Genomic DNA, 12,624 nt, shown 5'->3' with positions numbered 1-12,624 from the left:
GGGAAATAGACTCAAAGCATCAAAAACAAAGCATGAAAGCTGGAAAGAGGTAAAAACCTATAAATGTGGGCCTGATGAAATGGAAATTCAGCTTAAGAAATAGAGCGTCTTAAAAAAAAAAAAAAAAAAGAAAGTCTACTTAAGAGCCGGACAAACAACTTCTAAGTCTAAGTGAGAGTCATGAGATATTTAGAGTATAATTCCTGCCTCAGAGTCAAAAAAAGGTTAGGTTTCATATTGTAATAAACAAGAAGTAGCACTGGAAGGCTTGCATAATTAACCTGCGTGAACTATATTTTCCTTTTTGTACAAATTGTCTAGTGCAAAACAGTTACCTTACAGTATATACATAAAGGAAGGGATTCCTAGTTAAATCACGCATTTAAAAAAAAATGATCAAGTATAATTGATAAATGTATAGGTCTTATACATAGTTTTTCATACATGAGGAAACAACAACAAATAAAATGCAACGAGAATTTGCTTTTTTACCAATATTTCTCTACACAAAGGAATTATTTGCTCCAAATGCACACTGCTTGTACTTTGCGTGATCGAGCATGATTCACAAAACAGCCCGAGCTGTGCTTCAGCATCAACAGCATCACGAGCTGGACCACAAAGCCTCAATGAAAAGGCATTGAAGGAGATGTCTATTCATTTGCCTTTCCTAAGAACTTGAGATGGCTGGAGCTCTGCTAATTGTGGTTTGTCATAATAGTGGCTTAGTCGGTGCCAACCCGCATGGCTGGGTAATATTTGCTTTTAAATTGCTATTGTTGCTTTTTAAGAAACAGTTGTTTGAACACGAGGTAAAAAAGGAGAAAACAACGCAAGGGCAGTTGTATTAAACCTCCCACGAATGTCATCTAGCAAGGAGATGCTTGAAGGCTGACATGAAAACAGATGGACTGTATAAGAGCTAACAGAGAAAGGACGGGCTCATAACCCTGTGACAGATCTGATGAGGAATGCTTGAACAAAGCTGACAAGCAGACCAAAGCGAAGTGCACATGCAGTTACTGTGCAATGAGCTGGGAAAGGTTTCGCTTTATTTTAGTTTTGCTTCTTATAGAAGATGTATGCATGTTTATTCATTCATTCATTTTCAGATCATGCCCCGAATCAGGCAAAGTCTGTGTGTAAAATTGTAATTCACGCTGGCATTGATTAACTTTAACAAAGCGGCCCATAGACATTCATTTCATCTGACAAAATTGTGCCTATGAATGAGTTGCCACCATATAAGCAATAAGAACAAGTACAAGAACTATTATCTACTACTATCAGACTCGAGAATTCAATATACAATGCTGTAGTATAAGCAAAGCCAATCCATCGCGGAGCACATGCACAGTCTTTGGACTGTGGGAGGAAACCGGAGTACCCGGAGGAAACCCACTAAGCACGAGGAGAACATGCAGACTCACAGAACACGCACACAGTAAGGAAAATTGAGTCTGGCCGGGAATCAAACCCAGACGCTGTAGGTGCTGTAATTTTTTCTTATTGTAAATATTAGCTTTTTTTAAATCATATAAGAATCAATACTTGTTTGTTGACTGCTTATCAATAAATAAATAATTTCTATAAAAAATTGTGAAATAGCTGCCAATGAACATATTGTAGAGTAGCTCTGGATGCATCAAGATGTTATGTTTACTTGTACAGTATGTATATACAGTATATGCAATGTTGCCACTCTCATATACAGTACATGCATCCTATGAATGATAGTTACAAGCAATCACTCACAATCACAATGTTACAGTGGAATTAGTGTTATCTGTGTTGATATTCATAGATCTCTATGTATTATCTTTATTACTGTCTAGCACTTGTTTTTTGCTTTGCCTTTATTTTCGTACAATTATATAACCAGCTATATGTACTGAGCTGCTGCTGGTTGCACTGCACGTGTGCAAAATCATATGATGATGATGATAACGATGTCTTTAAAAGGATAGGTTGGGGTTTCGCAAGTCTGTCTTATAAACATTTTTTAACTGAGGTGCCTATCAGCGTATTACCACAGGTCTTGGTTGTTATAACTTTTTATGCTCGGCACACTGACTATGAAGTTTGTTCTATGGAATGCAAATAAAAAGCATGCATATAATTGAAGCCAAAATTCCACAACCCTCATTTAGTACAAAAGTACTCATTTGAAGCTTCTGCAGTCCCACTAAGCTAAATCTCGTTGGTATCTTTCAAAGTTGCGGTGTATTTAGTGCAAATTTATGTCTTTTTTCCCTGGAACTAGCAAACCATCCATTTAATATGCAGGGATTTGCATTTGTGTGTTCTGACATTACCAAACTGCCGGGCTCCTGCTTGCTGCGACCCCTCTCTCTGTTACGGGGTTTTGCCTGAGCTGCTAGTCCAGCCTGGAAGATGGTCCTGGGACGAGGCCTCTGTCTAAGCCCGGAATCACAACCTGAGCCCAGATCAGACTTCTCCTGCAATGACAAAGAAGATTATTTACTGCTACTATACAGTTTTTTTTTTCTTTTTAGAACACTCACATGCACACACATGTAATTTCTCAGTGCTGACTTATCTGATTAACTGACTTCTTTTTTTTTTCGAGAAAAAATTTCCTACCCATGACCGAATTGCAGTGGGAACCTGTTTGGCTACCTCTCTGGCTGAGAATCTCGAACATGCACATACACACACAGACAGGCTTGGGGGAAAGCAACCTAAGCTATACAGTTCATTGCATAAGAAGTGATGTTTGTTTTCCTAGCAAAATTTCTAAATTCCTTCTGCTATCAGACCGCAAACCAATTTCTTTGACACATAGAATGTTACTTTTAAAAAAAAAAAAGGGTTAATAAACACATCTTTATTTTAAATCCCAGTATAAATATACCAATGAACACAAGTAAATTTACATTTCTTTTTTAATTGGATAGAAATAATAAGTGTCTCCTGCTTAATGTAGTAATGACAAACACAGGACCAAAAGCATCCTAGTGAACATCTATGATTCTGAAATCTCAGAGTGGTGTAGTGAGCACAGACCTCACTGCATGAGTCCCAGGCACTCTCGTAATCTGTTTCTGAACGCTGCCGAGATCTTTTCCTCCTCAGGCTGTTCACACTCTCATCTTAGAGAGAGAGAGAGAGAGAGAGAGAGAGAGAGTCGGGGAGGAATAAATTATTTAAAAAATACAAAGTCATATTTGCACATGTCATAGTTTTCCCTGTTGGACAGAATCCAAACAGGGACAAGTCAGTATTGTCAGAGGTATTAGTGTGTATCTGTGCTATGTAATGTGCATTTCAATGTGCTATGCAATGTTATTACGAGGTATTTGGTATCGGTGCATATTTACCTGCAGGTGATGCTGCGCCCCCGTTCTGTTTGGGGCTAAACGGTGAAGGTGGTTCTGCCCCGGTTAAGGGGCTGTTCTCGTTGGTCATCTCCAGCCTGCTGTCATTCTCTGACAAACCCTCCACTGTGGACATGTCACCGTTTACTGCAGCCTGGGAAAAGAATTCGAGAGAAAAAGAGAGTTGGGGTTCAAATGTTACAAAAAAGTTTGGGTTAAAACGACTCATATTTCAAAAGACTGCCGGCGTTGAGTCTTGGAGGAACTTCAACAATCGTACTGTATTTAAAGGAGCGTAACAAGGTGAGATAAAAGTGACAAAATTACTCATATTTGTAAAGATGACACCATAAAGTAATTTTACATCCTGTCCATCACCCAGAATAACCTTTATTATAAGTATCTTTCGAGGGCTGTTCAAGCCAAACCGGGATTGATTTTGTACAAAATAACACAAATGGAAAAGTAAATATTTATTTCCCTTTATAATATTACTGATGATGGTAGAATAACTCATCCTAGAGTTTCACTAGTGCTTGGATACCATCAAGGTAGAAATTTTCTGGAGACATGATCAGACTGCCTGTAACATGTTGGGTGTAACACGTTACAAAGAGTACTTGGATTACTTTTTTGATCTTACGAGTAATCTAACGCGTTAGGTCCGCCATTTAAGCACTTAGTTATTTACTCATTTATTTAAATTTTTTTCCGTTATTCAAACAATTTATGTAATCCGTGAGCCAGACAGCAGTCCCCAATCCGTTAGTGTGTGTGTGTGTGTGCATGTGTGTGTGAAAGTCGTCCTACAAGCCCCGTCCCGATAACCCGCCCCTCCGTTATTCCTGCTGTATCTCACCTATGCGGTTTGACTATGCGAGGACCGACGCGCGGCATGATGGAAACCTAATCACAGCACCAAAACTCGCAGTGAATCATGATAAACCGTACTTACAGCCACCGTACGAAACTGCGTAGGTGAGAAAGGGGTATTAGTAGTTAACAGATTATGAGCTGAACTTCGCTGAGTGATGATGGTAGAATAATTATAAAGGTCTTGACTGAAACAACATACATTAGGAATCACAAAGGAGTTTTCACAATGGAAAAGTCCTCTAACTAGTTACTTTTATCAGAAAGTAAGGCTGTAATATAACTGGTTACTTTTTAATGACAGTAATTCTGTGATGTAATTAGTTACTTTAAAAAGTAACGTCCTCCAACACTGCTGCCTGCTTCACGTCTGAAACTCTGACCTCCACGGAAATCCTTTAATGGCCCAAACATGTCGACATGGCTCGGAGCAAGGCCAGGACTCTATGAGGGATGTGGCAATGACTTCCAGCTTAGTATCTGATATGTGCAAGTGGTGTTGTTGAATAATTGCATAAGCATGTCCCACAGACAGGTACGTCCCTTTTGCAAGTTGGCGACAAATTATCTCATGTATCAGGTGTTCCACTTGCTGAAGTGGTCTGAGTCACCTTACGCGGAATCAATCATGTCAAGCAGTTTTATGCCTTTATTCATGATACATTTCATCACGGTTTGACTTGAACACGCCTCGTACTGTATACAGTATGCACCGTTATTAAATTCCATGTTTTGGGAACATTGTAGGAACGTTCATTTTGCCTTAGAACATTGTTGCTTAACCATCATAAAGCTAGAGCAAAAAGTTCATAACATTCTCCATTAGATTGAGTCAAAAAAAATCCTCCACAACTGAGCGCATATAGCCTATAGTTTACTTTGGGCCTGATCACTTATAGCAAGTATTACTCAGTTTCACTTTTCTGTATGCCACCGGCATCGAAACCAAACATTCCAGTTCTGTCCACCGAATCCGTCAAGCTCTCATTAGCTTGCCTTCAATAATCAGGCTTATGGAACCTGCTTTAAGAACTAGACATGGGATTTCTTCATAGTGCATATCTAAACAACAGCTTAACTGTGCATTATCATTCGTTTAAATTTTAGCCAATTCCTGGAACACTGGGTGTGATGCATACACGTCCAAACACCTGTTCACACCTGGGGGGGATTTAACAGAACCGAGCCACCTATATGCATACTTTAGGGAGTTGAAGGGAAGCTGGAACTCCCAAAGGAAACCCACATGGAGGAGATGTGCAACTGTGCACAGACCATGACCCAAGTTCCATATTCATTTGCTCCTAAACAGAAAGTTTACCGGCTGTCGCATAAACCACATTTGCTGGTGTAAGTGCAGTGGTGTGTTGGGTCATTTTATTTATTCATGGAGAATCTCCTCCACCTATAATCCAGACACCCAGGAACCTTTAAACAATCAAATGTAAGCAGAATCATATCAATATTATACAAATGTAAATGCAAGCTCTCCAAAAACATGCAAGACACAGACTGGCAACTTGGAGATCCAGTACATTTATCTTCAAACTAAACATATTTACTCAGAAAGCAACTGATACAACCCGAATACAAGATATATGACAGAACTAAGCATAAAAGTGCTCAAACTGTCGACATGAATATGCAGTTACAGATCAGCTATGTTTGCGATCTTGCAACACGGCACCAGCATTCGGCTTTATTCAAACAAGATAAAAGTTAGGGCAGGTCTGAACATCAACACTTCTTCCTTTTCCCAGAGATAAATCACATGCCGGGTCACACACAGTGTTCGGAATATGACAGCCTCTTATAAAGGAACTGAAACTGAGAGACTGGCTGTGTTATGCTGGGATAAAAAAAAGGGAGCCAGACAAGCAGGAAAGGGGTTCTACTAGCCTGCTGCGATGGCAGAACAGGATGTAGGCATGCAAGTGAAAACACAGCAGTGACCTTAGGGAGTACAGATGGTCAAAACATAAATCCAGAGTTTTATTTTCCTTGGGTGAAAGGAAAATTCTCTTTATGTAGATGTTAACTTCTAAAGATTATAGTATATCATTTTTTATTAGCTAGTCAAAATGTGCTTTTTTCATGAATAAAGCACATACTAGTCAAGTAGTCAAGTAGGCTACAAAAGCTGTAGGACAAAGACATACAGTACTCTTGCTCTTCTCTTTATTTCACTTACTTACTCATCGTCTATACCACTTTACCCTGTATTCATGGTCGCGGAGGGGCCTGGAGCCTATCCCAGGAGACTTAGGGCACGAGGCGGAGTACACCCTGGACAGGGTGCCAATCCATCGAGTGCACATACATACCCACACTCATTCACACACTAAAGACAATTTGGGAATGCCAATTAGCCCAATCTGCAGGTCTTTGGACTGTGGGAGGAAACCGGAGTACATGGAGGAAACCCACCAAGCATGGGGAAAACATGCAAACCCAATGGAGACAGAGAGGGGAATTGAACCCAGACCCTTGAGGTGCAAGGCAACAGTGCTAAACACTACACCACCGTGCCCTACCCTTGATTTCTTAATTTAAATTCAATTTAATTTAATTCTGAAAACTAAAGAAATGGGAACAAATGTTTTACTGCAACAGTCTGCAATGTGCCTAATGATACAATTTAATACTCTGTTGTTTATGTAACAACCTCGGCAGTAATCTCATTTCCTCTCTCGTCTGTTCCAACCACTTAGCCTTCAGCATCGGTGTTCTACTAAACATTGGCCTGACCATCTGATGTTTTTTAATGCTTGAAGGATTCCTGGGTCACTGTGTGGCTTTACACACAAAAAACATTTCTCTGAACCTGGTCTGGTACAGGAACTGGACTAAAAATGGAAGCTTTGAAATGCCTCTGCCTCTGTAAACATCTTACTCTGCTGAAATGAATTTCTTGCTTTGGTAGATGGCATTTATGTGAAATAGGAAAACAAACAAATTGTTTTAAGATGGTCATTGCAATTTCTGTATTTGAACTCTAGTAAAACCCTGTGGTCTGAGTTTAAGACTGACGTCCATGTGCACAGACCTAAGAAACTAAAGGGCCATTAAATACTGCCTATAAACATGTAGACTTTTTAAGTATCTTCATTTAAAATTAGAATATGCTTATTGTAGTTGCGTAAACTATAAATAAACATACTACTAAAGATTTATCAACTTTATACTTGTCACTAAGATGTCAGCATCTATGGGAAACAAAGAAGTAGATGTATATTCTATATATAGTAGAAAACAATGTATATTTTTATCAGCCAGTGACACTAATGAGGGGGTCTGGTCAAAGGAAGCACTGGTGGATCCCTTTAACAGATTTACCAAAAATGGTGCACTTACTATATATCAACATTGTTCTGAATACTCATCCACTTGGCCCTGCCATCTGCCGATGATGGGCGGCTACATCTAGCAGCATGACCTACTGATGACCAGCTCTGTCCACACTTACGGCTTTATCAGTGGGAATATGGATTTAGCCTTTGACTCCGAAGAACAACAGAGTAACTGGGTTAGAAAAGTGAATTAGAAAAACTATGATAGAGATGTATAAAGAGAACAGAGCAACCAGAGGCAGAAACATAAAACTAATAAAAGTGAAAACCCAGATGGAACTGGTAAAACATTCTGTTTGCCCATTAATGCACAATATTAAAGAACTTATGATTGGTTGGTAGCCAACAAGTTTCAGTTGTAAAGAAACCAGTGATCTGTGCTATATAAGTAGTCAGCTCATGCAATTCAGCGGTACAGTCTTTCTTCTATTTGGGTACTCTTATTATACACAACACTTCAGGAAATACGTGCCTATAATAAATCATTACGAAGAAACGGCCTTCAAAAATACAGGATTATCTCTTAATAAAATCGTAACCTGGACTGTTTTCTTGTTGGTGATGTGGCACTGATTGAGCGCACGGCATGTCTAGCTCTCCATTCATCGACTCATTATATACAGACTAAATCAAGTAACTCGCCACATTGTTGCAGTGCAGCAGTGCAGTGGAGCAGCACATAAAGCAGTAATTCAAATTTATATAGTTTTCTCACTGACAACAATATGCGAAAACATTTTTGATGCACTTTCAATTGCTTTAAAAAAAAATAAGAACTTGCTCTCGGTTATTATCTGGACCTGAGAACATATATTTAAAATAGAACATAAAGGACAAGATCGCAGAAACAAGTGACCGAAATGAATAACTAATTCTCCCTTGTAGAGAGGATGAAAAGCACAGTCATCCGTTGGAAACTCAGAGTGGAATCGCTGCTCTTTTGCGTAAAAAGGAGTCAATTGAGGTGGTTCGGGCATATGGTAAGAATGCTACCAGTACACCTCCCTAGGGAGGTGTTCTTGGCATGTCCAGCTGGTAGGAGGCCACAGGGCAGACCAAGGAGGAGGTAGAAAGATTATATCTCCACACTGGCCTGGGAATGCCTCGGGATCCCCAGTCAGAGTTGGCTGAGGTGGCCAGGAAAAGGGAAATTGGGGTTCCCTGCTGGAACTGCTACCCCTACAACCGAACAGGGGAGCCGTTTAATGAAATGTAAATAAGTTAGAACACAGTGATGTAGGCATATGCTGGTAATCATCTTCTTAAACTAACTACACTAATCAGCCATAGCATTACAACGCAAAACATTATGACTAGTATTCTGTGAGTTCCCTTTGTGCCACCTGGGCAGCTGTCGGGCCATGACTCCACATAACCTTTGGGGGTATACTGTGGTGCTTGACGCCAGGATCTTTTGGATGCAGTCGGTTGCCAGATGGGACCTCTGTGGTTTAGACTGTGGTTTGTCCGGCACATCCCATGGGTGCTCGATCAGATTGGGATTTGGGAAAATTGGAGGCCGGGTCAGAGACCTTGAACTCTTTGCCTGCTCTTTGGGGCTGTGGTGTACTGGATGTTTTCCTTTCTATTATTGCCAGCATCGACTGTGCTGCATTGGTTTTTCTGTGGGATCAGACCAGACAGGCACACTTTTGTCGTCTGTGGGCATGTGTTAGCCGTGGGTGCTCAAGAACCTGTCACCAGATTATTAGTCTATGATTGATAATCAATGGTAATGCGTTTAGTGGTGTTAATGTTATGACTAATCGGTGTATGTGGAAAATAACTTCGATTAACAGTTAAACTGGGCAACCCAGACTACAAATGGCAGTTAACGCCAAGAGTTTGGACATATTGTGATAATTATAATGTTAATAACAAAAAAAAAGTAGTAAATAGTTCTTACAAGTGGTGAAAAGAGTCATAAAACACACAATTTAAGTGAATTTAAGTTTTTAACCTTATATTAATACACTAATTCCCCAAATAGTAACAAATGAATGAAATTATTCTTTACAGTAGGACTTGGCTTTGAAGTATATTTTAACTATTTTTAAGGCATAACAAATCAGAAACAAGAAGGGCTAGACATGGTGGAGGTGGAGGCATTCCCATTGATACTGCTGGCTTATTACTGTAAGGTAGCGCAACATCCAAAATGTAAAAAAACATGTTGGATTGCTGGAGTCTTGGAATGAGTTACACCATTAAATAAATTAATAAATTAAAAAGATTCTTTTTATTAGGAAGCTATTTTTTTTTAACCATCACTGGGTACTGTTACCGTAGTAACCACTTAAATTTCTTTATAATGAAGTACATACAATTATAATAATATTCAAATGAAATAGGAAATAATAAAACATAAATTCAACAATAAATAATTTTTAAGTTCTCTAAATAGTTAAACTGCTTTCAGACAGACCTAATATGAAGTAAAATAAAAATAAGATTTAGTAGTGACTTGTATCCCATGCTACGCGAAAACACACCAGACAGAGAAGCAGACAGGGAGCAAGCAACAGATGGACAGTGAGTATGCTAGGGTGTGTAAGTCAGAGAGGAACCAAAAGAGGGTACAGTTGGATATTTCCCATTAGAGCAATTAAAAAAGCGACTGAAAAAGACAGCCCCTCCCTTCCTTGCTCCTCTGCTCTGCCTCTCTCTACATGAAAGGTCTGCTGTGTGGGTAAATGGCCCCTCTCACCTCAGTATGCACCCGTTAACCCTGTAACCACACACACACACGTGCGCGCACACACTCCTTAACTCCACATGCCACTGCATCTAGTCATCTGAACTGCACACATACCATTCAGTCGAAGGGATGACTTATAAGCACTGTAGGACATGCCTGTCACGTTACACAAGTGAAAGAGTCTTCAAAGCTTCACACAAAAGATGTCTTCAAACTAAAATTAAAATAAAAAATAGATTATTATTCACTATGTTATAAGGTTGCTGAGCAGCAAGCTGATCTTCATGTGGAATCTCATGATAAAGAAAAATAATGGTACAACATTAAAGCGTACCTCCTACAGTTGGAAGGAAACAAATTCCTGGTGATGTCACCTAAAGCTTATCTTTTATAAGGCGCTTCTAGTGCTTATGGTGTCTGGGTTGGAAAGATGGCATAGTTTTGCTCCTCTTTCTGTGACACAAGCAACTCAGGGTGTCAGTGTGCTGAAGTATGCAGAAAAGGGGGGAAAGAACTTTCCCTCTTCCTTCTGAGGCACCATGAGTAGTCAAGTTAGTCAGCTTTACATGGACAGTATGGAAAACAGAAAGTAAACTAGCAGATGGGCAAAACCAAATAAGTGAGAGAATTAGCAAGAACAAGTGTTGATTGGCCAGCAGGTAAAGATTATTTTCCAAAAAATAGGGCTGGGCGGTATACCTTTTCATACCAAATACCGGTGTTTTTTTTTTTTTTTTCAATGATATAAATTTTTTATATACCCTAATTCCGTTGAGTGTGTGCGTACAAAGCGTCGGGAACACACAGCGGTGGAACCTTCCGCTGCGGGACATTGTTTGAAAGGGGGATTGTTTTGCAGTGCTACCAAACAAGCTGTATGCGTCTGCATGAGAGCGGTGGAAGCACGGCCTGTGAAAAGAGGAGCCATGTTGGTTGTGTGGAAGTACTTCGGCTTAAAAAAATCTGACGTTGATCAAACAACCATCATATGTAAATGTTGTAGAGCTAAAGTTGTAGTCGCAGGAGGCAACACAAGCAATTTGCTTCACCACCTCCGCCACAAACATGTCCTGGAATATGAAGAATGCATAAAACTAAGATCTGCATCCTCTTCCACATGTGCAGGTAACGATAAAGTTGGCACTGCAACACAAAACGCGACAAAGACGTCACTCAAAGACATGTTTACTAAGGGGACTGCCTACGACAAGAAAAGCAAATGGTGGAGCGATATTACTGTACCAACGCTATTACTTTCCCTTTAGCTAAAGACATGGTACCGCTTAATACTGTTGAGAAAGTTGGCTTCAAGGAGATGATTAAAGTACTGAATCTCAGATATGTTTTACCAAGTCGAAATGACTTTAGCCGAACAGCAATCCCTAACTTGGACCAAAAGCACAGAGCCAAGGTAGAAGCAGACTTGCAAGTCATGAATTCTGATTTCTTTACCTCATTACAATTATGAGTGCCACTGTCACCTCTTTGTAAACAGCAGCATTTTGTAAGACCAATCAAACCTGGTTTAATACTAGTCTGGTCAATGTAAGCCAATATACTGCAGTAATTATTCTCTAATTTATTAGGAAATGGGATTAACACCTAATCATGCATGGAAAAAAAATAATACCGTCAAATACCGTGACATGGATATAATTTTGAAAAATACTGTGATATAAATTTTTGGTCATACCGCCTAGCTCTACCAGTAACTGTGACTGAAGGCTTAAAGGTTTGGGGTTGAAGGCTTAAAGAGGTTTACTTTATACTCTCGCTTGCTCTGGGACTGGATTGGGCCCCTTTGGGTAAAAACATAGAGAGAGAGAGAGAGAGAGAGAGAGAGAGAGAGAGACTTATGGGCTAAAGACCAAATGGCACTCCCTTAGAACTCTCAGAGTTCCTTGATTGTTCACAGCCATTTCTTTCAACAGTACACCCGTACTATACACACCCATAGTCATTTCTTCCTTACAGAGTGATACATTTGATACGATTCATTTCCATAGGACATATGGGTGAAGTAAAAAAAAGAAAAAGCGACAATGCGAAGGAAACTTAGACCTTTCTGATTCCCCCATAAATTTCACCAAGGACATTAGATATTCTGAAGAGCGAAATGGACTACGATCCTCATCAAAGTGTCCTCAAGGGTGTTAAGAAATTACAAGAAGAAGCTCTGCGCTTTTTTTCTCTTTAGAAATGCTACACTAATTACTAATTCGTAGCGCTGTAGCTATCGAATATTTTAGTAATCGAGTATTTTACCAAAAATGTAATCAATTAATCGAGTAATCGGATAAAATGCTGTTTAGCTTAATTAAACAGCAATGTAAAATATATAAGAGAAACAAAGGTTAATTGCTTT

At 39.5% G+C, this 12,624-nt stretch overlaps 1 protein-coding gene across 3 annotated transcripts in view; it reads right to left on the bottom strand.

The window, feature by feature from the left end:
- The window catches only part of dnmt3bb.1 (DNA (cytosine-5-)-methyltransferase 3 beta, duplicate b.1), a 42,220-nt gene that overhangs the window by 20,860 nt on the left and 8,736 nt on the right, over window positions 1–12,624 (bottom strand). For all 3 annotated transcript variants that reach the window (XM_053482125.1, XM_053482127.1, XM_053482128.1), the window contains exons 3-5: window positions 3,342–3,492; window positions 3,028–3,113; window positions 2,316–2,459 (exon numbers count right to left, since the gene is read on the bottom strand). In XM_053482125.1, the coding sequence (XP_053338100.1) occupies window positions 2,316–2,459; window positions 3,028–3,113; window positions 3,342–3,492 (381 nt within the window). The remainder of the gene's footprint in view (window positions 1–2,315; window positions 2,460–3,027; window positions 3,114–3,341; window positions 3,493–12,624) is intronic.

This window comes from Clarias gariepinus, chromosome 22, assembly GCF_024256425.1.
Source record: "Clarias gariepinus isolate MV-2021 ecotype Netherlands chromosome 22, CGAR_prim_01v2, whole genome shotgun sequence".
Classification (NCBI taxonomy): domain Eukaryota; kingdom Metazoa; phylum Chordata; class Actinopteri; order Siluriformes; family Clariidae; genus Clarias; species Clarias gariepinus.
Note: the sequence above shows the minus strand (reverse complement) of the source record. Positions and strands in the feature narration are given on the sequence as shown.